The sequence below is a fragment of the Simochromis diagramma genome, unplaced genomic scaffold (genome assembly GCF_900408965.1).
Source record: "Simochromis diagramma unplaced genomic scaffold, fSimDia1.1 OVJJ01000705.1, whole genome shotgun sequence".
NCBI lineage: Eukaryota > Metazoa > Chordata > Actinopteri > Cichliformes > Cichlidae > Simochromis > Simochromis diagramma.
This window is the reverse complement of record NW_024387448.1, coordinates 633,242-660,819: the sequence shown is the minus strand read 5'-3', so window position 1 is coordinate 660,819 and position 27,578 is coordinate 633,242. Positions and strand designations below refer to the sequence as shown.

Sequence of the window (27,578 nt, the reverse complement as noted above, 5' to 3'; positions counted from 1 at the left end):
CAACTCACAGTATTCTGTTTTTGTGAGACTTTACATAGCATCCCGACATTCTGGAATTGGAGTTGTGCATTATACTCGATACTTTTATTACTATCGCCTTGGTTGGACCATAACCCAAGAGGGTGAAAGCGCAGGGAGAGACAACACAGGTAGATTAAAAGTTACCAACCTGAGATGATGACGACATCTCTTTATCCTAATCAGAGTCCATCAAAACTTCCCAGTGGAAGAAAAAAAAAAACAAAAACTAGACCATCTTGCAGGGGGATCAAATGCATTATCCCTGTCAATATACCTGACTCAGGGATGTAATGCAGTACCATCTACAATATGACAATTATTTAAGAATTACTTCATTGTTACATGAGTACTTATTGCTCAAGAGTCAGCCCAAATGTATTTGTAAACTCTAACTATTATGCTGACACAATCTGTCTACAGAAATCCGGACAGACAAACATACCGTATAAACACCTGTCAAAGTACTCTAAACCAGTGTCATGGTTGTGCCCCCTATAAGACACACGATACGCACGCAGACTCACAAGGTAAAAACAAACCCAGCTAAGCTAAGCTACTGCAGCTGGTATTAACAAACAAAAGCCACACTGGCTGGGTAGCATAAGATGATATTTTACCCAACATCGTGCAGTCTTTTGTGCATCTCAACAACATGCTACGTTTTATTCAAGACTCAATTTCCAAGCATTTCCATGGTACCCATAACACTAAGGCTACAGAAAAATTACCAACACATGGTTTAGATGCAACAATGCCTGGCCCCTACTGTTACAACTATGACAGATCAACCAAATGTATATGTATTAGCACTTATTAAGCACTTATCTCCAAGATACACAGCTTTCTTTTACCCCATTCTACCAAATAATGACAAATTCAATATTTTTTTAATACATAATATTAACAAATCCGAAACAAAGACTATCACATGATTCACATATATTAACACTGCATGATAGACTTCTACAAATAAATGCAAATTGCTAAATTAGCAGCATTCCTCTCTTGTTAGGAATAAAGGGGAAAATGTGACAAGTTTCCTGGCTATATTCGATACTTCTGTGCCTACGAAGAACATAGTCAAACCACAAATTAATTCTGTGGATTTTCTAAAAATCCCTCACACATCATTTGTAGCGGTCACAGATGTATTACCATAAACTAACTATTTTAACTGAATATCCATATGAAAGAATGAAATGATCAGTTCCAATGTCACTTACAAACACAATGACTCAGGCACCGAAACGGCTATGACAAAACTCCTTGTCATCAAAAAGTATGCATCAGATATGAAACATATTTTTCCCCTAATACAGCCGCGACTCAGTAAAAAGAGGTTTTCGCAGTGCTTTCTGCACACTAGCGTCTAGATCTTTTATGGGAAATCCTGGAGAGGTGAGAACCAGATGGGGATATTGAAAACACCAGAGTGCCGGCTTCCATCATTCATCATGATCAAGGCTTCTGAGAAATTGAAAACAGGCCCCAGAGAAACACAAGTCCAGACACTCACAGATGAAAAGGAGGCAAGCTTCCAATTAGATGCCTGCAAAACAGATTTTTCCATGCAATGCCAAAGGCGTAGAAATAAAGAAAGATGAGAAAAGGGGATGGAAAAGTTGACAGAAGATATCAAAGGCTTGTGGGAGAGGAGGATATGCTTAATATATTTTTTCTTTATTTATTAGATTGAAAAACTGACTCCTCGAGGGTGGTGTAATGTTTGTTCTAAGCGATAACCTACTGGGCTGAGGACCTGTTAAATTACACAAACAAAAAAGTTAAGTGGACCATGACATGCTTTTTTAATTACCCTATTCAGGTAAGCTGTGGCTGTTATTCATAAAAATAACACATTCATTTCTGAGCTTTTTCACACCTCCTACCTGATAAGAGACTCCAGGATAAGGGGGGTTGGTCCCTTCTGAAACTCCAGCTCTTTGTAATGCAGTGCCTTGGCATAGGCACGGCATTTGGCAGCTCTCTCACCGAGCAGCACAATGCCGTTATCGTCTCTGAGGGGCAGAGGGCCCTGGAAAAGGAAATTGTATATAATAAATAACTCTAAATGACAATCATTCCACTGGCTCTGATTATCCAACTATGAAGAATACATCATTCTTCGACGGTGGGCTCGTTGCCGAGGAGCATATTGAAACTGAAATCGCGGCCCAACCACAACATTCACAGTCCTTAATGTAACAGCATCATTATTATTATGCCAAGTTTAAAGTTCCTATTTTATCAAAAGGTTAACACGTTTCCGTGTTTCTGGAGTTAATCTTACTGTTATATAATGCTGCATGCGACTGTGCAAATAAGTAGATGAACAAATAACAGCATAATAACAGATGTCTCCACATCTATATCTGCTGTAGTGCTTATCTTTTCTGGAAGAGACATAAACTGATAAAAAGCGAATTAAATTTTGTGATGTTGATGGCAGAAATAATTAAGTTAACCAAATAAAATATCTGTATTGTTTTCACAATGAAAATTAAGTTCTAAAATGCTGTGAGAAGAATATTATCTCAACATCATAAACACATGTGCAGTGGGACTGCAAAAGCATTTATTTTTCACACTTTGTGTTGTGGATTAATTTAAAACAGATGAATTTCCATTTATACTTCTCAATTTAGACCGATATACACTGACGCTATAAACATTTAAAATCTAATTAAGAATACGACTAATTATTTGAGCAAGAGTTAAAAACATTAAACCTACTTTGATTTTTGAGAGACATTTTTATTACAATCTTTAACGAAGCAAAACCTGATTGATGTAGAAAAAAATACTCTGGCTAATATAAAAACTTTGAGGATTAGAATTTAGTTTTGAAAATGCAGTTTGAGAGTCCGTTCACATCTGCAAGGACACTAAAAACATGTATGTCTAAACAATAGCACAGCTATTAGTTTAATTAGGTTATCAGGTCACTGCTAACCTTATCGCTGTGCTCCATGAACTCTGCCAAGTTGAGCAAAGTCTGTGTGACCTCAGCAATGTCTTGAGATGTGAGTGCTAACTCAATGCTGCGGATCAGCTCATCCTGCTGGTCCTCACTCAGCTCAGACCAACATGAGAGGAAAGCTGCATTGAACAAGTCTCTGGGGTCAACAAAAACAACATATTGCCATTAAAACAACATTAAAATATTCAAGTATTTTGCAGTAGCGAGATCATTCTAAAAGTTGTAAAAATGATCACAGAATAAACAGGTGTTTGTGCTTTTACACAGCTTTTTTTTTTTTTTTTTTAGCATTTTAGTAACTCTGCTTTTCATACAGCTACATACAGTCACCTTTGACATTGTCAAGTTTGACCAGTTTTGCACTACTGATAACTGAGAATCTTTTGGCAGTAGTGACTGCCCAAAACTCTATGCAAAGACAGAGCTTCAGATTTTATGTACATGCTTCATAAGGAATTATGTTTGCATTTACCTGGCAAGAGGGATGTAGGTCTGAGCCAGTGACCAGCACGAGCGCAGAGCTGGGGAGGATGACTCTTTGAGCAGGACAACACTCAAGCGCCTCAGCCACTCCAGCCAATCATCTTTGGACACCTTCCTGGCAGCTCCCCAAGCCTTTCCAGTGTCAGAAATGATCAATTTCAGAACAAATATGTGGACGCAAAGTTTTCACATGTAATGTGTATGGGATAATCTGACTATAATGTAAGCTGTGAGATTTTTTTTATTATTATCTTGATGATGGTAGTGAAGAGCGCTGTGTAATTTATCGGTCCACAGGCCAGTCTGACACCACTCTGTAAACTATCATCAAATCAGCAGGTAATCCTTTGTTTTCTGCAGTCAAATATATGCACTGATTGTGGTATTCTGCTCATATGACGACGTTGTTCCATTAATTTATCACCAGTTTGTTGACTCATACATCCTGACCACAATTGAACTACGGCTTTCAGCACTGCTTGCTGTACACAAATGAAACACCTGCAACACTGCCACCGATATAAACATTGGACGTGTGCGTGTCTTTAATCATGGGGGGGAAAAAATGCCAACTGTTCCTTCCAACCTTCTGGAGTGCAGTAGTGCTGACGTGGAGCTTCTTCATAGGCCCCGCCTCTACTGGTCCGCTGACCAAAGCGTCACCTTGGTTACCACGAACCTGGCGATGCTGGAAAATTAGAGGGTCTTCTTCCTCCTCTGCCAGAGTATAGCCCTGATAGGCACAAAAACAAACATAAACAAACACATGCAGGCCACACACATGCGGGCCACACACATTCAAACTGTTGAGCTGGGCCCCAAAACACGTTTTATGAAAGTAGAAGTGCATTTCCTTCCTGAGGGAGTGTTGATAAACAAGACATGGTAATGACTTGCTTATGGTGCACTGAATATGAAATGTTTATTTATACTTATGTAATTTATTGCCAGACCACCTTGTGCCATGTGAGGTTATGAAATAAAAGACTGGCAGCTCACAGATAATCTACGAGACATGTGTGAAAAATGTGTAGTAATAATCTGGATTTACTGGCGAGCCATACCTTGACAATCCGACATATGAGTATGTCGTAACGCTGGTGGTTGATCCTGTGCTTTAGCATCACTTTATTCACCATGGGGATGAAGATCTGGTACTGAAAATAAGAGGAGAGAGGAAGGATAAACATAAGGGTGTATGTGTGTCTGGAGACCGCTTTCCCTTCACCATAAAGTAAATAACTGGGTGTCTTGCACTTGTTTCTAACCTTCATGAACCTCAGATCAAAAGCTTCCCCTACACATTAACGACACGGGGTTTGAGGGATAAGGGAGGGGAAGGCTTGAGAGGACAGGCAGGGGTAAATGTGACCTCATCCGCTCCTGTAAACACCACCCCATGCTGCGTAATGGTCAATGACATCAGCAGTCTGGCAGGAAGTAATAAAACTAGGGGGGGGCAGTGCATGTGAAGCCAACAGTAGGAAGACTGGAAAAGTACAGTTAATAGTATCTACATCTAAAAGACAGCCCGGGGGACAGCTCTGGTTACCTTCTTGCCCAACTGGAATACGAGTGAGGACAGGGTGTCCATGGAAGTGGAACGCAGCTCTGGAGTGGTGTCAAGTGTCCGAACGATCGGGTGGATAATGCGTGAAGCGTAGTCTGTGAAGTCCAGGGACTCTGTCAGTCGGTCCAGTGTCTCCAAGGCAACCCTGAGCCACAGAGGAAAAACAAAGGATGCTCAGCTTTACTGAAATGTTTGTAGGACACAGACTTAGATACACAGCCTGCTCCGATAGCCAAGAAGTCATGTGAAAAATCTGACATCGCTGCCAGATGGATTCTTTAATAAAAAACATACACATAAAAATGTTTAGCTTTGTTCTTTTTTCCCCTCTTTTAACCACAGTGATGGTCTAATTTTAATTTCCCATTTCTGTGGTGACATCAGATTGATGCTAAATACATTTTTATTTGCAAAATTAAGTGAGAATGACTTTTATTATCACACTAGATTCCTCACTAAAACTACGGGTGTAGCGCTTACTTGCGCGCCTGCAGGGGCACATCAGGGGCATCAAAGAGCTTGACAATGGGAGGCAGCAACAAGTGGAGGTAGTCATCTAGGTTGGCACCAAACAGCTGGATGGCATTGAGTAGCTGAAAAGGAGAGCACACATTCCTTAATTCCACATACTGCAGCACTTAAACATGAGCGGCTTTAATGAGCTTGTAAATGGTTTTCTTCAGGAGCTCTGAAGGGAAAGTCGAATGGCATTTTATTTCAGCAAGGTGCTGGCACACGAGCCAGCCATCCAGGAAATCTGTGTATAGCTGTTAGCGAATGAGTGAGCATGAATCTGTGCCTTCACAGGATGCAAATCATAAAGTAAAATATGAACATTACATTAGTGGGTTTTGGGGGGGGTTTTAAACATCAATTTTACCTTCCTTAAAATTGATGTTAGTTTCATGACGTACCTCTGCTTGGGGCTTTTTGTCAATTTTAGATTATTAATCTACATATCACCAATGACTGTATATCTTCTATTATTAGTGAGTACAGCCATGTTTACTGCATACAAATTCCAACATTAACTAAATGGCATTTTTTGAGAAAGCCTCACAGTGCCTTAAGGTAACAGTAAACATGGTGTTGTGTGGCGCATGTGCACACAGGCTTGGTGGCTACACGGTGGTCTTAAAGGATGACGTCTATTGAAAGCATCAAAAATACCCCAGCCCCCCAATACATACCATGACCGCCTCTGCTTTTCCCCCACTCTCCAACCCCATGTCTAAAGTGCACACGGCGAGACAGCAGGAAGTTGAGTTGGAGGTGTACAAGTGTGTGCATGTGTGAGCCTAGAAGGGTGGGGGTGGAGCTCAGGGGAGAAGGCTTCTTGAAATGATGGAAGTATGTTTTTCTTCACCTCTCCTGTAGACAAGCGGGAAATCTGATTCCCACTCCCCTCATTTCATGACCCCCATGCTGCGCTAAAGATCAGGCTCCAGACACAGACCTGAGTTACAGACAATCCAGATTGTGGGCTGCTGAATTATACTATACTACAGACTTTGAAACTAAACAGCACCAGAGAAGAGAAGACTAGATGACTGTGCTCCGCATGATTCTGTGTTTGTGGTCTCCCCGTAAATCGTGATTTAGGGTTTGAGGGAAAACCCTGACAACTACTGGCTGCCGCTGCTGAAACAGGAGAGTGTGTTACTTATAGGTCCGTGCTGTCTTTGAACCGCTGTATTACGAGCAAGTGGCTTAGACCTCAAAAGGTCCTGATGGATATTGATGGAAGCCACAAACATAAAACACCACCCCAATAAATCAACTGAAGGTTGAGCTCCTGTACTTTCAGTATGAGTGTAGAGTGATGTGAGCTTAAATTATTAAACCTAAACTAATGCTAGCAAAATAAAGTCATCTCGTCATTCTGACACAGGCCCTTTTCAGTCTAGTTAATATAGTTTCTCCACTAGATTTATGACAAGTTTTACTTTGACTCAGTGCAACTCGCAAAGAAATCTATTACAAAACACAGATTCAGGGTCATGCTACACTGAGACATTCATAATGGAGGTTTTTTTGTGGCCATTGCTAATTTTTGACACTAAACTTTCATTATTCTGTCTTACAGGATCCTTATATCTTCATGTTTTCAGATCCATTTTTTTAAGGACACAGCATGTGTTGAGCACAACTTTTAACCAGGCCATCATTATACATTTCTATGGTTTGAGCTGCTGGTAGACGTCAGCCTGAAATCTAAAAGTTAGTGTGTCGCTAAAAGAAGAGAAAACTGCAAACAGCCTGTTCAGACTGCTATTACCAAGGTATTATCAATTTCTTGTAACATTACAAGAAATGTAATGGTAAATTACTAGTTAGTGTTTCCCTAAGAGTATGAATGCGTATCAGGGAGTCTATGAAAGAAAGCTTTCTGCACTGCCCTAAAATGGTATTATTAATGAAGATTTTAGGGCTTTGATAATTATGAATATACAATAAGTGAAACAACATAATTATTCTGTCTTAATATTTCTCTCATGTTGTCTTATGCTATAAATTCTGCACAACACTTTCCTTCACTGTGGCACTCTTGTCCTATCTGATAGCAGTATAAATCACCAGAGATGCTGAAATTCATTTGGAGAAAGGTGAAGGGATCCCAAAGCCTGCTGCTGTATTTCTTCCCTGCCCCCAAGTTAAGAGAACTCTCAGCATGTAATTCCACACAGGGTTCAAATCGTGCGTGGGAGGGTGTCAGACACAAAAATGAATAGGGCCAAAGAGGGCCCTTTGTCTGTGACGGTTCTCCCTGCTGGTTTGCGTGGCTGCTCTTTAAAGCACTTGAGGGGACGTGTGGCTGATGATAATCAGCAGCACTGGCAAAAGCCCAGTGTGCCAGTCCTCCTCCAAAAAAAAAAGTTTCCTAAAGATCAGTTGCTGGCACGCTATCCTCTAGACATCCATTTTGCTTTTGGTTGGCATTTGGTTTTTATTACTGACTACACCACTCGTGCAATCACGCACTTCTCAAGTTTCTTTCTTCTGAAAGAAAATGTATTATTCGCTTTTGTTTATAACAAAAAACACCAATATTTAGAAAATGTCATTTCTCAAGGAGTCCAAAGGGACAAGAAATACAAATACAATGTCTTTCCAACAAATGCATGATATCTCAAGAGTTTACTTAATTATTCTGTTTACTAATTACATCACAATATCTCGCATAATACCAAACTAATCATGATCAACAAGTTAGTCTTAATAAAGCAGCTGGCTTTAACCACTGATTTTATTCAGTTACAGAGTTTAACTTTAAATCTTTTGACTTACTTCAGTTAAACTAAGCATGATCATACTTTTTTAAATTAAAAAAATCTTTCCAGCACCCTTTTTGCTTTATTATAACTGAGATTTATTAGGGTACTTTCCTGTTCTACATAAAAAGCTGAGAGAAAAAAGTTACCCAGAACTGCGTTAGTAACTACAGCCTTCAGAAATGGCTCTTTCGGACAATACAAAAGTCACTACAGGAGAAAGTAATAATGTTACAATGATGTTACTAAAAATTAAATAATTTGTTACTGCTCAGCAGTAATCCTATCCTCAGGAATCAAAAGCCTGCTAATAACTGATACAATAATGAAACAGGTGAAACAGACACTTAGCAAAGTGCGGGATTAATCAACTCTGTTATATAATTAACAAGAAAAGCAGTACTTCATAAGTATGACCAACATTATATTGTGATATAAAAGACCAATAGTAGTATGTAGTGATAAAACGTTAGTTTTTTTTTGTTTTTTTAAGAATTTACTCTCACATTCTCAAGATGAGATCAAGGTAGAGATAAAAGTTCTTAAAACATAACAGCCGTAAAGGGAGTACGTGAGACTTTTCAGAATCTTCTGAGCTTCTTAAGCAGACGAGAAAATGGCAGACATTAAGGTAGGAGAAATATTCTCCAAATACTGAGTTAGAAACGCAGTGAAGTGCTACAAATTAGATTTCCCAGGAGAATGTCTCTGGTTGACATCATCATAGCTTCCAGCTTACACAAAAATGTTATTCCCCCTGTAAGCATCAAAAAGATTCATTGGCATTGTAAATAAATATATGCAAATACAGCTACCAGTGTCTGCATTCTGTGAGTTGGCCTTTCAATTTCACTGTAGACTTTCTTTTCTTACATATGTATTTTTGAGTAAACAATCACCAATCAGAATACATACATCCTATTGATCATCTGGGTCACCCACAGTTTACTCTCTATTCGACGGTCAGTAGGTTCGTGAATACATTCCCACATTTACAAACGGAAAAAAATATGTATGGTAAATGGTAAATGGCCTGCACTTGTATAGCGCTTTTCTAGTCCTTAAAGACCCCAAAGCGCTTCACACTACATTCAGTCATTCACCCATTCACACACACATTCACACACTGGCGATGGCGAGCTACATTGTAGCTACAGCTGCCCTGGGGCGCACTGACAGAGGCGAGGCTGCCGGACACTGGCGCCACCGGGCCCTCTGACCACCACCAGTATGACCATGTATGACAAAATACTTAATAGTCTCTTAAACTGTTACAGGTTTTCTAATCACCTGTAGTTTAGAGTGTAGATGAAACTGGGATAGAATACAAAACTGCTTTCATTTAAACAAAAAAAAAAAGGAAAGCGACAGCGACAGCGCTGGAAATAAGCTCTGGACTGCCAGTTAGAGAATGCAGAGCTCCAATGGAGGGATTAACAAGTACACAAACCACCATTTCTCTGATAACGATGCCCAAGGCACCACAGCAGGCATTTTGGTCTGTTTTTATAATTAAGGGTACTTACTCAATTTAATTTTTATTTCACCAACAGCTCTGCACTCTGCAGAGCAAGCATTCATGGCAACATTAGCATAAGAAAACAGTACATTCTCTTGCTCCAACTACTAAATCATAATCCCTCGTACCAAAATGTAATCTCAACTACAGCTCTGACATTTTAAACATCTATGGGTCATGGGTAAGCTGTACGTGATTTCAGACACAAACCTGAAAAATGTTCTCGAAGATGCCAAAGAAAAGCAAAAACAATATAGTGGTTTGTGATCCAGAATCTAAACAACTTTTGCAGAATTGGAAAAGTAATTAAAAGCTTTTTGTGAAATAAAAACACTGAAAATCTATCTCCAGCTGACTTTTTTCTCTTCTGTGTTATTAATTCCAGCTGTTGGACACTCCGCTACCCTTCAGTGTATGCACAGTAACTGTAAGCTCATAAAAATATGAGACCCAATGAACTACACAGCTTTAGTCTATTACTGGCAAATCAGATACTGACATCGCATGTCGTCTGCAATTGCACCGCAGTGAACTCACCTTGATGGTAACACTGCGCCCGGTGCTGTTGTCATGCATGAAGACACGTAGCATGTGTGGAATAAGCTGAGGGAGATAGAGCTTGAACTCTCCACCAAGCGCCACCACAATCTGCTCAATCAGGAGGATGATGGTGTTCTGCATGGGGTTGTTTGGTGTCCAGTATTCCTAAGGCACAGATAATGAAATGTTGGTATTCATTACATTAACTTGACACCCATTTTTGCTCATTATTATCAAAGCCAAAACAAGTTAAAATATTGTACATTCTGATAAAGCCCTAATGGAGAGTATATTCAAACACACATTATAGAAATTCAAATTACTCTTAGACAATCAAATGCCAACGCTTTCTAATACTAATAGTATGTAATAACAACATAAATTAAAGAAATACTGTACTACAGTACTAAACATCCACCTAAAAGAAGTTTTGATGCTTTGTAAAATGTAAATAAAAACAAAAACACAAGTCAAATATTTTATAACTCATTTAGATGAACACAGTGCAAAGACCACTGTGTGTTTGATTTGGTTGGCTCTTTTTGCAATTTAATGACAGCAAAATATTACCAAAAAATTGGGACAGGAGGAGCAACAGTGTGGGGAAAAAAAAGGAAAAATGCTGTATTGTAATGCTAAAGTTTTTGTGTAGGTATACAGAAGTAGGTCAAAATGTGCTTTATCAATAAGCTGAGTGGGAGACAAATGCCTGGATCAGTGTTCCCTCTGGAAAAGCAAAACGTTCACGTGCTAGAGACACAAAGCAGGGGTCACAATACTGGATGGCAAGGAATGGAGACAGTTTCCTGTCAGCTGGGACTTACATCATGCCTCTGCGTGGATTTTGACAGTGTTTTGGAAAATCTAGGTTTGACCACTGTGCACATTAAAAATATTAATAGCTGGAGTAGAGAAGACCTGAAGTCACACAATATATCAATCAGTCAATGGGCTTCAGCTGTGAGATTTGGCAAAGGCGTTTTGTCAGGGACGAGAGGTCTCAAGCAACCCCCAACTTCCTGCTTTCCCTGCCTGTGGCTGCTAACTAGAGAGGAAGTGAGAGTACGTCCTGAATGGCTATTCCAGCCCCCTCATCTGGATGCAAGAGCAGAACTGGAGCAAAAATGAATAGATTCTTTGTTTTACTTGCCATTTATTAACTCATAGGGACTGGAGGCGCAGTGGTCTACTTCTCTCAATTACTTTCCACCAGGTGGAGTTGCGGCCATTGCAAAAGTTTCGGTAACAGTGTTACCAAGATTCCGACGCAAGGACAGTCATATGATATTTTGTGACTCTTTAAATGATTATGTGCTTGACATTGTGTTTGTGCAAGTGCAGGCAGGAGCTATGGCTTTAGCAGTTGTTCCACATCATGGGATAAGTGTGAGCGCCATGAGTCATCGGCAGTTTTTCTCCTAAATATTATTTGAATAACGTGAGTGGAAACGTACATCGGAGCCACATGCAGTGCTACAGTTAGAAGGTGAACAGTGAGTGACAATAAAAGGAAGAGTAAAAAGAACATCTCTAAATATACATAACTTCTTATTTTCTCTGACTCACAGTTTCTTTAATCTTGTTAAGTACCTCACTACACACAATGCATACTGCTGTGTGACATGGGGCAAGACTTCATGCAGAGGCCTTAAACACATTACTTCTAATGAGGAAAGTAGAAAGCACAACTGAGTGCAATTAAGAGTTCTTAGCTGTCAGCCTAACTCAAAGGAAAATAAAGAAGGGCTGCATAATGAGTGTTTAGAGATTGGGTTGAAACAGTTACTCACTCTGATGAGGGTGAAGATGTCATCCATATAGGGACGGATGTGAATCTTCACAAAGCACACAACCATTCCCATCTGCTGAAAGAGGAACTGGAGGAAGACAGAAGACAGAGTCTAAGATTTGCTTTGTGAACAGCTGACAAAATAAGAGAAATGCCATAATGAATCTGTCAGGCAGTCTCTTTCCTCTTAATCCACACAACAGCTTACCTCTCGGATACTGGCATCACACACCCGGATGACATTGAGAAAAGTGGGCATGACCTGAGGCAGGAACTGGACGCACTTTAGGCCCAAAGATTTGAAGATGAAGGTGACCGCCTGGACTACCATAGTGTGGTGGTTGGAGAGTGATGGGTCTCTCAGGATGCGCATCAAAGTGACGATTGCCACAGCAGGGTAAAACTCATCCAGGGGCAGGTTACCCATGTTCACCAGCATTTCACTGGTGCTATAGTCAGCTACAAAAAGAGGAGAGTGAGGTTGGTTAGTTTGAATGATGCTGTCATATAAACTATATAAACGTATAAACTATAAAATTAAAAAATAATAATGCAAGAATCTTTCTCAGGTTTTGTGCCATCTCTCCTTCAGTCATACTGATGGAGCAGTTGATGAATGTGACAGTTGTGAGTGGCCATGCTTAAACCCTAGAAATATTTAGTAATTTGCCAAATGTAAATCTGATGAGGACATTCTTTCGTCGTAATCACATAATATGATTTCAGCCTGTTGTACAACTTTCAGTCAGATGCAATAAATTGCTCAAATTAACTGCAGTGACTGCAGGATCTAGTTAGCGCTTTAGTCAAGGTTTTACCATTAAGGTAAAAGAAAAAGATGGAATCTCTTCAGCATTTAGTAAGTCCCCTCATTCAGCTTAATGAGATCTTAGATTTGCTGGAGACAGTAGGAAACCTAATACTTAAAGTTCTTCCAAAAAATAATCAAATTTTGTCACAACATAAAGTAACATTCAGCACCTAGGCACTGCCATCACCAGTAAAATATGTACCAGTTTCCATTCCTAATAGACCCAAGAGCACAAGTAGCTGTGTGAGAGTTGCTGAGAATAAAAGATCACGGGGTTTGGGGGTTTTATTAGTGCATTAGTTCCATTAATATTTTTGTAATAGGGAATACAAAGCAGCTCTCATCGTCCATTTATCTTTGCGGGGCTATTAAATTTTACAAGGCACCTGAGAATACAAATGTGTGGTATTCAGCCTTTTACTACTGTTTCAGCTGCTTGAATGTCTCCCCTTAGACGCCGAGGACTAAAAGTTAGTTTTTTAATATTTCAGTATTCACCAAGTCAAGATTCACGATGGTGATAAATGATAACAATCTGTATTTTATCGGCAAACAAACAGGCATTAGTGTAGCCAAGTGAAGCAAGAGTAGTGTAATAATTCAGGTGAATGGGACGAATAGGAACTGTTAACTATTCCTAATAGCATGTAAAAAATATAGCAACTCCCAAGGGGACATGAAGCGTTTCATCACCTTTATGACTGTTGTGTTCTGTAATGATCTGACTGGTCTAATTTAAAGTCAGGTGAGGAGATGAAACTAGACAGTCAACTCCCAGAAACCTACAAAAAAAAAAAAAAAAAAAAGTGGTCCGAGATACTAGTGTTTCAGACAGTGACCCTAACAAATCAAATTCGCCAACAGATATACGACCTCCAGTTCTGGTCACAGTCTATTTAGCTGGAGAACAAACTGGTAAAACCATTACCATACTGTCCAAGGTCATTCTGAGACACATGACTGGATCAGACGAGTGGAGATCTGCATTTTCCACACGTGAGGCGTGTGACCGAAGACAGATGTGCATTATTAGAGAAATTCACAATATCCAGACCGTTTATGATGCACAACCACCAAGTCGTGTTCTGAGAGTTTTATCATACTCAGAGAAATAATCCAAGAGTTTACAGTAAAACCCACTACGAGCAAGAAAAACATTTTTACATCTTTTGTTACTTCTAACAGATAACATAGGGTATATTAAGATCCACCCACATTGTGTTTAGCACTGTTATTCAAAAATTTGTCAACTGGGTTAAGATCTATGTCATTAATCCTGTTTTGGACATATTGTTTATTACAACAAACATATTGACCAAAAAGCCTTTTAACAGGCAATGCTGAGTTATTCAGCTGATATGGTAATACGTTTACGCAAATTCAGACTGCACCAGTAATCCGTTCACCCCGTAAAGAAAAAGAGTGACGTATATCACTGATATTCTATTAAACAGATGCTTGAAATCTGTCTAAAGTGGGTCACATTAAATTTAATATCAGCACTTCAAAAAGTCCTACTCCAGTTGTGGTGCTTATATTTCCCTCTAAACTGGCAGACTCTTGTTCTGAAGGATTTTTAGTTGGGTTTAGATCAGACAGCAGCCAGAAATAAGATCCCAAAGAATGAAAACTCCCACAAAAGGCAAACCCAAAGCCGCTGATGCTGTTGACTTTTCAAATGCAAGGGCAAGACCTTAAAAGATTGTGTTTTGTCTTGTCGGCGTAGACATATCTCCTCCCTGCACTCCATTTCAAATGATTTGTAGATTTATTAAATGTAAAACAGCCAATGAGTAAAGCATAATCTTCAGTGTTTTTTCAAAAGACACAGTTTCACTGGCTTTATGTGGGCCCCAGGGCAGCTGTGGCTACAACTGTAGCTTGCCTCCACCAGTGTGTGAATGTGAGAGTGAATGAATAGTGGAATTGTAAAGCGCTTTGAGGGTTCCCGAAAAGCGCTATATAAATGCAATCCATGATTATTATTATTTATGGGAGCCAGATTCGGCAATTCCTAAAACTGAAGATGAAATCGGTTCCTCACTCGAGTGATCACATTCTGACCTAAGAAAAACTGCTGCGTGGCGTATTTAACTCACGGCAATTTCTGGAGCACTGACCTATAACTACATCGAGATGATGATTTTATGTGCACACATGATTGCATGGTGTCACCTCCCAGCAAGAAGGTGCCTGACTGGGGCCTTTCTGTTTTACTTCAAAGTCATCAACTTGGTACTGTGAGGTAAAGATCCTACAAAATTAGAAAGAAAAAGCCAACCATCAGACAATCCCATATGAGCACAGAGTTGGTGATGATGGAAAGAAAGGGGGTTGTCTAACACAACCAGCTGTGACGCAAAGGGCACAACACCAACAATGAGAGAGAGCCCACAAATAAACATCATAATGTCTCATCAATACGAACAACTCTGCGATTACAAGTAAATGACTAGAGCGCAATCTGGAAGAAAATACCCTAAACACTCACTGAAGAGTCAAACAACATTATAATAAATGCAGTAAACGCAGCACAAAGCTACAATAACATCAAGTCTATACACAAACTCTTGACAACATTATTCATCAGGCTCATAATGCAGACTCACTAAAATTACAACAACAGTCCCAAGTTCCACTGTGAGATGTGAAAATGGGTTCGTGCTCATTTAGAGACTTTCCAGCTGTTGTACTGAAAATACTGCTGTAAGTCTGAGGAATGCAAATAAAAAGTTAATCTAATCCACACTGTGACCCTTGGTGAAGAAAAAATGTCTGTATTAACAGTAATCTGAGACCTACCCGAGTCCTGACTGGACTTGGACTCTGAGAGACTGACAGCAGAGGCATCTCGGGACTGGTCGATCATGCCGATATTCACCTTGTGTTTGTAGGGATCCAGGGCTCCAAGAAGCCCCAGAACACGTATAGCCTGTTGGAAAGACAGAGTTAGTGGTCCCTCACAGGAACGCAAAATTGAGTATATACCTGGTCATTTTACATAATCTATGTCAAAAGTTCACCAAATTTGGTACCTTAGCTGAGTTTCAAAGATATAAGGAAGCTATAGAAAACAAAGTATTTATGGAAAATGGACACTAACAAAAAGTGCTACAGCCAAACAGTAAGAGTGGTTTGAGAAGCTTCTCACCATATAAAGTGAGGGAAGTGCATTCCCTGCACTTTTAACAATGTCGTATGTAAGAAATTAAACAATGACAATTTCCACTCAAACTTTTCACATCAAAATGTCCATATATTTATGGAAAAGGTGCCTTGCTTCATGCTACATGTCCATATCATTGTAATTCACCAAATCCAATGCCTCTACAGAGATCTACACATTAACTCAATGCATGCTGTAAAGTGGTTTCAAGCCTTGCTGGCCTATGAGGTTCCCATTACTACGGTGGGGGAAACGTAGGGTGATCGGCCCAGATGGCATGACATTTATTCATACCTCTCTCCTGATGCCCTGGTTTTGTTCAGTCTTGAGGAAGTTAAGCAGCACCTCTAGAAGGGACGGGTACTTGCGGTAGGGCTCCACCACATAGCCTGTACTAGCTACTTGCTGGCCCAGTGTCCACAGAGCCACCTGGTGGAAAGTCAGAGACAGTCATTAACTAATCATCAACAAGAAAAGAGTATATCGTCTGTATTTATTTGTAAGTTGTTCCTTGTGTACCTGTCGCTTGGCCAGTGATGATGAGTCCTGCAGCATGTCCATAATAATTGGGAAAAGCTCATCCATCCACTTCCTCATCTCTAGGCCACTCACCTGACGGGGCAGAGAAAGAATTAATCAAAACTACAGAAATTTTATAAATTAGCCATTTTCTGTAGAATCACCTAAAGCCAAAAGGGCACTGTTATAAGAACTCGTAACATTTTATAGATAAACTGAAGTGCACAAAACTCAAGGAAGCTACAGTGAAAAATAATAGAAGCTAATATTAAAGCTATTAAATAAATTATTTGTCAGAGAATCCATGTGAATTTCTCAAGTCCATGTATATTAGGAACCACCATCACTTACCAAATGTACAATTTTTTTTAAATGTGCTTTCAGGCTGCAGACAGATTGTTTTCAAAGTAACATTTAGTTTCTGTTATCTGTACTCCCTACATTCTCATGCATCTTTGCTTTGTCTGGGTTCCCGAACAGCTGGGCTTCTGTCTCATCCTGCACTGAGTCTCCCTGAGCATCTCCCGCACTCTGTCTGAACTTCAAAGGCCCTTTAACTGTGACTCCCTGACTGCTTTCAGGGGACCATTCAAGCACCTGGTCAGGGTAGAGCAAGGCAAACATCTAAGGGTAAGAGCCTGCAATTACCTTCAACCTCAAGACAAGCTTGGATTTACATTAAAACTACCCAGATTAAAGTTGTTTTTTTTTATAATTAATTGTGTACAATGGACAATAAATTCTGCTAAGATTTATCTAGTTGCAGTAAACAGCCGATTTATAATTACAAACAGAATAAAAACAGCCTTACCTGAGCCAACTCGCCAATGGTTGCAAGGACACTAATGACTACTCCAGGGTTAGGGTCTGGGTCTTTAAGCTTGAGGATGAGAGCCTAGAAAAATTAAAAGCAATGTGGTCATTTCCTCATATACTTTGAAATCATTACTTATTTGAAGGCCCATGGAAATGAGGATGTAATAGACCTCAGCTTTTACTTATTAGCATAGGCCTACTGGGAACATGAAGCCCCTTTCAGTCTGGTTTAGATTCATACACACTTATCCACCATTACAACGGAGAACTTGCAAAGCAGTACCTTGAGGATGGGTTCCATATAAGGACGTATAAGTCGGGGCGCATTGGAGACCAGGTGACCAAGCATACGAGCACTCTGCTCTTTGTTCCTGCCGACACCGCTGTGCTCCAATTCTGTTAAGATCTGCAGAAAAATGATAATGTTAGCACAGCACATGCACTCATCTTCATCTGGAATACATTTAATAAGCTTAAGTCGTGGAAAACACAAGGGCGTTTAGACAAAAATCAATTGTGACTTTGTACTACAGGTGTGTGTGTGTTTTGAGTTTTCAGCTTAGCATAATATCATGGCCTTTGCTGCCCCCTAAAGGTATCCAACTGAAACGCAAGCAGGTAATCGTCACAAGAAAAATAATGAATGTAGAAGCCAAGCGTTTGCAAAACTGTTGAATACTTGCATGCCATCTTTGGCACATGAACCTAAGGAATCCTAATGAACAAATTTAATGGTTTAAATAAATCAAAACATGATGTCTAATGCAATAAATACAACTCGTATTGAGCCATTACTGTGCCTCTCATACCTGGATGAGCATCTTGCGTAGGAAGGGCATAACAAAGGCAGGGTTCATGCTGCTCAGGCGTCCGATCGTGCAGATTGCCAGCTCTCTGATCTCAAACACCTCATCATTCAGAGCAACAAACAACGCCTGCAAGTTTTCAGCCTGGGCGAGGTGAGCATCAAAGCGTTCATCAAGAGACGCCAGCACGCAGTATCGGATATCTGGATCTACAGGAAATCAGGGACAAAAATCAGACTGGCTTTCTTTATCACTTTTATTTTTTTATACGCTGCCATAATGGATCACTGTAGCTGTTAACAGTTCTGAAGCCTCACACCATAAAAGCAACAAAACAAAATAAATCTGCATAGTAATGCCGTTTTCCTTTTCTGTGCATTTGTTACCTGGATCAGTGATGCCAACAACTAGCAGCTTGCTGAGAACATCTGCAACAACCTGCACAGCGGTCTGGCTGACAACATGGCCGCTGATCAGGTGGATGGAGGGAGTAAGCAGGCGTGAGCAAGTCCGAGCTGCCTCCATTCGGATTTCTTTGTGTTCGCTGTTCAAGAAGTGATCAGCACAGTGGCGCACAAACTGGGTGAGGGAATGTCCTGGGGAAAGACGTTCATGTAGAATAATCACAATACAACTGCTTTTATTTTATTTTTTTTAGTAGCATTAATATCCTGGTAGATAATAACAGCATTTTTGTTGCTTATTTTATGTAAAACAAACAACACTGACTTGATTTATCCTATAATGGCGTTTCTTCTTCATTTGTCTATTTGGGATTCTAAAACTCAATACCAAGGAAGTCGGGTGGTTTGTTTCAGTGGAGACTGAATTACTTAACTAAATATCCAATGTTACCCCAGCTTTTGCACTAAAATGCAAACCCATCCAGCAGTCTGCTGAGGAATGACACCAAAGACTGATCATTTTTCTCCCCAGTTTCTCTGCTGGAGAACAAAAAACTAGTCACCTCGGTGACAGACTGAAGAGACGCTATTTATATCGACCACTGAAAGATGGGCACAGTCATCAGCACAACTGCCCCGGCCATTTCTGCAGTTCACATAATCATTTCTTTTGGTCCACATTTTTGTCACCGCTGGCGGCTCCAATGACTTACGAGTGACAGTTTAAGCCTAGTTTAAAAACATATTTCATTTTCAACTTCACTGCATGTGATATAGAGTGCATAGACAGCAAAACTGCACCACTTATTTCTTATGATCATTCAGGACAGTAATGCCACTACTCTTTAAATAATTTCTTCAGCAAGCCCAACTTATCACTGCACCCTTGTCCATTAGAACAGTATAATAAAAAAAATGGCTAACTACAAAATGCAAAGGATTGTTGGGTGAGGAGAGCAACAGCCATTCGGTATCAAGTTTAAATTCTTAACCTCTGTCTTTTGTTGTTGTTTTAATTTATATACCATTTCTAATTCCACTGTGTTTTCATGTTGTTCCTTTGGATTCACCGTTTTTTGCATTTTTGTGTTGCTTTAAATTCCATTGCTCTATTTTGCTTCTTCTAATTCTACCCTGGTTTTAATCCCATTGTTGTAAAGCACTTTGTAATTCTGTTATAAGTGCTAACTAAAAAACATTTGCTTGCTTGCTTGTGTATTACAATGCAACACTGTGCTGCGAAACACTGGGTCCTGAACTTTGACACATGCTACTGACCTAAAATTTTAAGCAGGAAAAGAATCCATCACACAGATGTACGTTTTTTTTTTCAGGTTCTTACCTTCAAATTCAAAGCTTCCCAGGGTTCGCAGGGCCAGGGTGATGCTGCCAACGTCACTAGCCTCTGGAATGTTAGTGAGGCTTGGTGAGGCTAGCTGGTGAGCCAGGCCTTTGGGCATGCCAGGGTGACGCAATGGCTTGTGCATCAATACCAAAGAGAGCATCTTCAGCAAACCATCCTGTATATCTTTCTTCAGCTGGGGGATTTGACGGCTCAGATCGTACAGCACTGCAGTAAGTGCAGGACTAGACCAGAACAACAGACAAACGATCCAATCAAACCCAAGCATTAATTTGAAAATTACATGATTCAGATCAGAAACTGAATTGCTAAAAAAGTTCTTTGAAGATGTCCTACCTGAGGCCCACAGCAAGCATAGGCTCAAGCAGTTCTTTGATGTCTGGCTGGATGCTGGGACCCATGGCTCTAGAAAGCATGCTAATACACGTAAACACTGTAGCATCCACCTGCATGGTCTTCTGCCTCCTGCACAGATGAAAGATCAGTAAATGAAACTGTGCATAGACAACAACATGTTTTTTTTTTAATTCACAACACCACTGAGCAAATTCTACCCATAATATAATTTTAGACTTTTTCAGCCTTTAGGTTTAAGGGACACTGTAATGTAACGTGTAATATGTCACTATTTAATAAATGATACATTTTTTAAAAAATTGTTAGAAACAATAACTGACTTGTGTGCAAAGTCCTTGGGTGGCAGGGCAGCCTTGATGATCTCAAGGATCTTGGAGAGGTACGGCTGGATTTCTGTCCTCACAGCCACAACCAGCAGCCCCAAAGCCTGGAAAGCTGCCGTCCTCTCCTTCTCCTTCTTCAGGCAGCCCAGCAGGTAGCCCATAGTGTCTGACAAATACTGGTCTGCACAGCAAATGAACATCCACATGGCACATAATCTTTTTTTCCTATTAGCTACAACACATTCATTTGAGCAAGCGGTAGAAACCCTGGTAGTGATATTTCAAAAGGTAGCCTGAAAAGTACTAACCATGACCTACTTACATCGCAATATATAGACCAAATGTGCATAGTGATTGAAAACAATACATGGTTTCAAGTTCTCACATAAAATTTGCACCAAACTGATAATCACATATATGTTAATCAAACCCACCTGTAAAGGTATGCGGCTGGAAGGCAGCCAAGCGTGGAAGCAGGTTGAGGATGGTCATCTGGATCAGAGGATTTTTGCTGGTCCTGTATTTCAGCACCCACCGACACACCTGGATATTTACACAAAAGCTTCCTCAATTATTCAGTCAGATGACTACCACAGGTATGACTTCAACTGCCTAACCTCAAGCAAACTCACAAACACATTTTCCAACACACTATCCAAGTTAGTGCATAGAGAAAACATCAAAGACTGATACCAGCACTCTGACTGTCAAAAAAAAAAAAACGTGAACATTTTCGTATTTTGCAAAACGTTTAACTCTTTCCCCCATAAAGACAACATTTGATGACATCCCCTGTACCCTTAATGATGACTTTTGACATCAGTATGTATGAAGAAAGCCATGATTTGACAACAATTACAATAGTTTCCATGTTTTTTCCAAAGGGGAGCTGCATATGCAGAGGCCACCCTCACTAACATCTGATTCCAAACTCAGTCAACAGTATGCACGAAACTATATGTCTAAACACTGTTCAGTGCATTTATCATGGCAGCTAAAGTCCTTGAGTGCCAAGGATTTTAGTCCAAGGTATTTTCACATTACATTAATATACAATTACACTTTTACAATGCATTTTGTCTGTAGTTAAAACCTACCTGGTCAAATCGCTCCTCCATCAACTCACGGCAGTAGCGACTCTCCACTAGAGAGCTCTTGGCGGGTACCGGTGTGGCCCCAAAGCTGGGGAAGCCTTGAGGTGTGCTGTAGCCCAACAAGCCCAGGAGGGCGTTGGACTGCTGCGGCTGCACCGACTGGAAGCTGGTGAAGGGTGTGATGTGGCGGGGCTTTGTTCCAAACCCCATCAGTTCCTTGCAGTACTTATCGTGGACCAGCTGCTGCTGTGTGATCTCCTCCATCTCCTCGCGCATACGCTGGTTGGAAATAAGACTGTGAGCGGACTGGATTTTACCACTGATAATGTGTCCAAGCTGATATCCAACCTCACCTCTCCCTCCATGCTGCTGATGCGAACCAGCTCATTCAGGATCAGAAGAGCGCCGTGGACCCTGTCGTCGCGATTCATCCCTTTCTCTTTGGCCAAAGTCTCATCAAAGCCTTTTTCTGCCTCTTCAAAGGTTTGCTGTCACAGAAAAAAAAAAGCCACTCATGTCACCTCTTTAAAAAACAAACAAACTCTCCAATACTTTAATTAGAATAACACATGATTTGCCGGTGTACAGTTACATGTCTTACTTTGTACCACTGTGGTTTCTGCATTTCCTTTGTCTCTCTCTGAGTGGTGAGGATGAGACAGGCTCGCAGGGCAGACACAGCACCTTCTCGGATGGCCTGCTTAGGATCCCATACTGCGTAAAAGATGTTGTCAAAGAACGGCTGGACTTGCTGGAAGAAGAAGGTGGGTGCACTCACAGCCAGCTCCCTCAACACCAAAACCTGGAAGAGATTGCAAATGAAAGTAATGCAGGCGTGCACTGCTCCACATTTTTTATTTTACCAAAATACACCTGAGAAACCTGAAATCTTCTTTTTCAACGATCTGTTCACCAAAACAAAATCCACATATGATCCTAAAATAGCTTGACATAAAATTTTGACTGTCGCTGTTTGAATTCTGAAGCAACTATGAGCTGGGAATGTCCTGTATGTAGTTATGTTACATTGCTTGTTTAAATGTGTAGTTGTGCCCTGCTTTCTCTCCTTGTTTTAGGTACTGTCCCTTTCATTTGACTCCACTGCAGTGACTATGGTGCGTACCATTTGAAGCTGCAAATCGAAATTTCAGATTTCCCAAATGGTGTTTTCAACTGGAATGCCCTCTGAAGCTGGACTTCCAACTCAGCTATAGCCAGACGGGCGGGGCTGAGATAGATTTTGGTCGCCCGACCGGAGATATCGCTAGCCCCGGGACGTCGGGCTAGCGATTTTGCGAGCCCTGGAAAGTCTGCACAGCCTCACCAACCCCGACTTCACAATCCAAGATAGCGACAGTGCATGTAAATAATAGTAAAACTGTAAATCTTGTCAGCTGTACTGCCACTGCAATGTATTTGTGACTCGTTAGATAAACAGAGCACTGACCACGCTGTGTTGCTACTGATACAGTGGGGCAAAAAAGTATTTAGTCAGCCACCGATTGTGCAAGTTCCCCCACCTAAAATGATGACAGAGGTCAGTAATTTGCACCAGAGGTACACTGCAACTGTGAGAGACAGAATGTGAAAAAAAAAAATCCATGAATCCACATGGTAGGATTTGTAAAGAATTTATTCGTAAATCAGGGTGGAAAATAAGTATTTGGTCAATAACAAAAATACAACTCAATACTTTGTAACATAACCTTTGTTGGCAATAACAGAGGTCAAACGTTTACTATAGGTCTTTACCAGGTTTGCACACACAGTAGCTGGTATTTTGGCCCATTCCTCCATGCAGATCTTCTCGAGAGCAGTGATGTTTTGGGGCTGTTGCCGAGCAACACGGACTTTCAACTCCCGCCACAGATTTTCTATGGGGTTGAGGTCTGGAGACTGGCTAGGCCACTCCAGGACTTTCAAATGCTTCTTACGGAGCCAATATTGTTCGTTTGACATGTTTTTATGTGAAGCACTTTGTAACAGCGTTTTTGTCTTAAAAAGTGCTATATAAATAAATTTTACTTACTTACTTACTTACTCCTTTGTTGCCCGGGCGGTGTGTTTTGGATCATTGTCATGTTGGAAGACCCAGCCTCGTTTCATCTTCAAAGTTCTCACTGATGGAAGGAGGTTTTGGCTCAAAATCTCACGATACATGGCCCCATTCATTCTGTCCTTAACACGGATCAGTCGTCCTGTCCCCTTGGCAGAAAAACAGCCCCATAGCATGATGTTTCCACCCCCATGCTTCACAGTAGGTATGGTGCTCTTGGGATGCAACTCAGTATTCTTCTTCCTCCAAACACGACGAGTTGAGTTTATACCAAAAAGTTCTACTTTGGTTTCATCTGACCACATGACATTCTCCCAATCCTCTGCTGTATCATCCATGTGCTCTCTGGCAAACTTCAGACGGGCCTGGACATGCACTGGCTTCAGCAGCGGAACACGTCTGGCACTGCGGGATTTGATTCCCTGCCGTTGTAGTGTGTTACTGATGGTGACCTTTGTTACTTTGGTCCCAGCTCTCTGCAGGTCATTCACCAGGTCCCCCCGTGTGGTTCTGGGATCTTTGCTCACCGTTCTCATGATCATTTTGACCCCACGGGATGAGATCTTGCGTGGAGCCCCAGATCGAGGGAGATTATCAGTGGTCTTGTGTGTCTTCCATTTTCTGATGATTGCTCCCACAGTTGATTTTTTCACACCAAGCTGCTTGCCTATTGTAGATTCACTCTTCCCAGTCTGGTGCAGGTCTACAATACTTTTCCTGGTGTCCTTCGAAAGCTCTTTGGTCTTGGCCATGGCGGAGTTTGGAGTCTGACTGTTTGAGGCTGTGGACAGGTGTCTTTTATACAGATCATGAGTTCAAACAGGTGCCATTCATACAGGTAACGAGTGGGGGACAGAAAAGCTTCTTACAGAAGACGTTACAGGTCTGTGTGAGCCAGAGATTTTCCTTGTTTGAGGTGACCAAATACTTATTTTCCACCCTAATTTACGAATAAATTCTTTACAAATCCTACCATGTGAATTCATGGATTTTTTTTTCCACATTCTGTCTCTCACAGTTGCAGTGTACCTCTGGTGCAAATTACTGACCTCTGTCATCATTTTAAGTGGGGGAACTTGCACAATCGGTGGCTGACTAAATACTTTTTTGCCCCACTGTATATGGATGGCTCCATCTTGCTAAGGAGCTAAACAGATCCCGTTTTTCCTTACTTTTTCAATTTTGCTGCTGGAACACATTCCACTTGGGAGTGAAATCACTGATCTCTTCACACAACCAATCCTATGTGTGTTCTTCTGACCATTTACTCCTGCTTAGTGCATTTTGATCACTTAATTTTTTTTAGCTTGTAGGATTTGTTGTTTTTTTCTTTCGTTTTGGCACAGCTCAACTATGAATTTTAGTTTTTTTATTGCCAATTTGGTTTTCATCTCCCCGTACTCTTTTTCAGTTATTTCCCAACAACATCATGTGGACATTCTGGGGAAAGTAACAAGGTTTAATATTCTACAGCCACTAGAAATGGGAAAATGGTAATTGCATAATAAGCTAAATAAAACATAGAAAAAGGCAAGCACATTCTCTCATTTTCTAATTTTGCAGCGTTCAGGATTTTTCTGGACTATGAGTGTGATGCCAATAATAACAGTGTCTGGGGTCGGTACTCTATAAAAACATAGTGACCGGGTTGCATCAACATCTTGTCAAGCTTCTCTGCTTGGAGGTTTTGCTGACGCCACAGCTGGGCGACACCCACCCACACGCACACAGAACAGGGCAAAGAGGAAATTAGAAGAAGAATGTGCTGATATTTGGGGTATAAGAGTGCATATGAAGTAGTACTTGTGCCTTCAACCCAAAACACACTAGAGGAACTTTCAACACTGCCTTCACTACAGCAATAGATAAAGTTATTACAGCTCCCAACGTGCCCACATTTCCAGCAAATGTAAACACCACCAATATGTGGTTTTATTTGAACAGCAAACACCACAGTGACTGTTGTCTGCTAGTGACTTACTGCAGCATGGCGTCTCCCTTCATTTCTGTCGGCTCCCAACCACTCCAGGGCTCTCTTCACTTCAAACTCCACATACTCAGCCGTAAAGGTGTCCCCCGCCATAGAAAGGTGGCCCATAGCTTTAGAGGCCATCTCCATCACCACGGGGTCGCTGGAAGGGAGCAGGTTGCGGAGGTAGTTGGCGAATCGACTGATCCTGGTGGCATTGCCTCCTTCAACTCCAATTAGACTCACTGATGAAAACAATAATCATTTTATAGTGATAGAAACTAAGAGATCTTAAATAAGTCCAAAATTGACAGCACTTAAAAACATAACAATTTTAACAACGTTTTATTAATGCTTACCTATGGCAAGAATCCCTCCTTTCTTTTCATTCACATCAGAGCTGGACACCAGCTCAAATATGTGGTGGTTCAACTCATCGTAGAACGTAGTAGCTTCATCTTGGCTTAACTGTGGGACAAGACCAGTGTCAACAAGTATGGAAAAAGGAAGGAATTGATGACATGAATTTGTGCCATGATATGACAAAGAGGGGAAAAAAGGAGAGGAAAATGCTTCCTAATATTGTTTCATAAGTCACTACATAACACTACATACATTTACAACTGAACTGATTTGGGGATTCATGTCTACTTGTGAAACTCTCCAACTAGTGGGAAACAATCTTGATTAAGTATCCAGTATACTAAGTGGTTTTCCACTTACAGTTTTCAATTATGCACATATAGCTTATTGCTGTTACCTCTCTGAGTTCTGTAGTCACATAGTGCTGCAGGTCTTTGGCAGATTTTGCTCGAGTGTCTTCATTTCGACTCTTCAGTCCACTGACAAACTGCTGCAGCACAGTGGCTGTGCCTGATATGATCACCATTTGGACGGCCTAATCTGCATGGGGGAGGGCGACATATGTGGTTTCAATGCAACATTCCGGGTTATTAAACAACCAGTATCTAAAAACAACAACAAGGTAAACAGTACACATGGAAAGAAGGAATGCAAGCGCTAATCTGATAAAACACCAGGTTAATGTTGTTAACTGACATTGGTCCCAGCTAGCTAACGTGCCTGGTTAGCTAATAAAACAAGCTGCAAGGCTTGCTAGTTATTAGGAAATATACATCAGACTTCTTTACACAACTAATACAAAACCGGAGACGCCCGGGTAGTTGCAGTGTAATAGGTGAAATCAGAGCCTCGTGAGTGTTTCGTGCTTGTTTTGATTAGCTCGAGCTAGTGCTAATGTTAAGCTATTTCCCGTGACAACCCAATAGCAAGGAGGCAAAGTCGCTTTGTATCACTTACGTGTTTGTATTACAATGCCGAACACTTAACTGCTATTCGATTTATCCGGAATATCTCTCATTGTACGTCTACCTGGCCAACACTGCGCAAGGTTGGCTAGCTGAGGTATCTGTGATGAATTAGCTCGAGTTAGCGATACACACGGAACTTCACAAGCGTCAAGTTGCGCAGTCTGCGCTGAGCTGAGCGCAACTCACACGTCCTTGAGTGTAGTTTCCAGAGCCTGTCGTCTTTTTATGTTAATGTTGTTTGAGGCCCAGTACTCTAGTTACCTCAACATTTTTACTCCAGTATACTTTTAAAATTATGGTGGACGAATGTTACTTATAATTTTACAGTCTACACTTATAGTTTGTGCTCTTCCCCTGACTAAATGTAAATAATCTGGTGTACTACAGGC

The 27,578-nt window shown here is 40.8% G+C and overlaps 1 protein-coding gene across 3 annotated transcripts in view; it reads right to left on the bottom strand.

Annotated features, from left to right (window-relative positions):
• mtor (mechanistic target of rapamycin kinase) overlaps positions 1 to 27,359 on the bottom strand; it is a 77,504-nt gene extending 50,145 nt beyond the window's left edge. Inside the window, exons 1-29 of one of the 3 annotated variants that reach the window (XM_040013675.1) lie at positions 27,179 to 27,359; positions 26,619 to 26,761; positions 26,218 to 26,326; positions 25,871 to 26,103; positions 22,435 to 22,635; positions 22,187 to 22,321; positions 21,837 to 22,112; positions 21,174 to 21,282; positions 20,737 to 20,920; positions 20,396 to 20,524; positions 20,039 to 20,283; positions 18,679 to 18,888; positions 18,296 to 18,501; positions 17,770 to 17,892; positions 17,482 to 17,565; positions 17,112 to 17,267; positions 16,671 to 16,763; positions 16,446 to 16,580; positions 15,788 to 15,917; positions 12,383 to 12,633; positions 12,176 to 12,262; positions 10,383 to 10,550; positions 5,535 to 5,647; positions 5,037 to 5,199; positions 4,549 to 4,641; positions 4,071 to 4,217; positions 3,474 to 3,616; positions 2,975 to 3,137; positions 1,911 to 2,056 (exon numbers count right to left, since the gene is read on the bottom strand). In XM_040013675.1, coding sequence (XP_039869609.1) covers positions 1,911 to 2,056; positions 2,975 to 3,137; positions 3,474 to 3,616; positions 4,071 to 4,217; positions 4,549 to 4,641; positions 5,037 to 5,199; positions 5,535 to 5,647; positions 10,383 to 10,550; positions 12,176 to 12,262; positions 12,383 to 12,633; positions 15,788 to 15,917; positions 16,446 to 16,580; positions 16,671 to 16,763; positions 17,112 to 17,267; positions 17,482 to 17,565; positions 17,770 to 17,892; positions 18,296 to 18,501; positions 18,679 to 18,888; positions 20,039 to 20,283; positions 20,396 to 20,524; positions 20,737 to 20,920; positions 21,174 to 21,282; positions 21,837 to 22,112; positions 22,187 to 22,321; positions 22,435 to 22,635; positions 25,871 to 26,103; positions 26,218 to 26,326; positions 26,619 to 26,747 — 4,361 coding nt within the window. In that variant the 5' untranslated portion in view covers positions 26,748 to 26,761; positions 27,179 to 27,359. The remainder of the gene's footprint in view (positions 1 to 1,910; positions 2,057 to 2,974; positions 3,138 to 3,473; positions 3,617 to 4,070; positions 4,218 to 4,548; positions 4,642 to 5,036; positions 5,200 to 5,534; positions 5,648 to 10,382; positions 10,551 to 12,175; positions 12,263 to 12,382; positions 12,634 to 15,787; positions 15,918 to 16,445; positions 16,581 to 16,670; positions 16,764 to 17,111; positions 17,268 to 17,481; positions 17,566 to 17,769; positions 17,893 to 18,295; positions 18,502 to 18,678; positions 18,889 to 20,038; positions 20,284 to 20,395; positions 20,525 to 20,736; positions 20,921 to 21,173; positions 21,283 to 21,836; positions 22,113 to 22,186; positions 22,322 to 22,434; positions 22,636 to 25,870; positions 26,104 to 26,217; positions 26,327 to 26,618; positions 26,762 to 27,178) is intronic. The other 2 variants (XM_040013676.1, XM_040013677.1) reach the window with 2 other exon arrangements.
• Between the last annotated feature and the right edge of the window lie 219 nt (positions 27,360 to 27,578).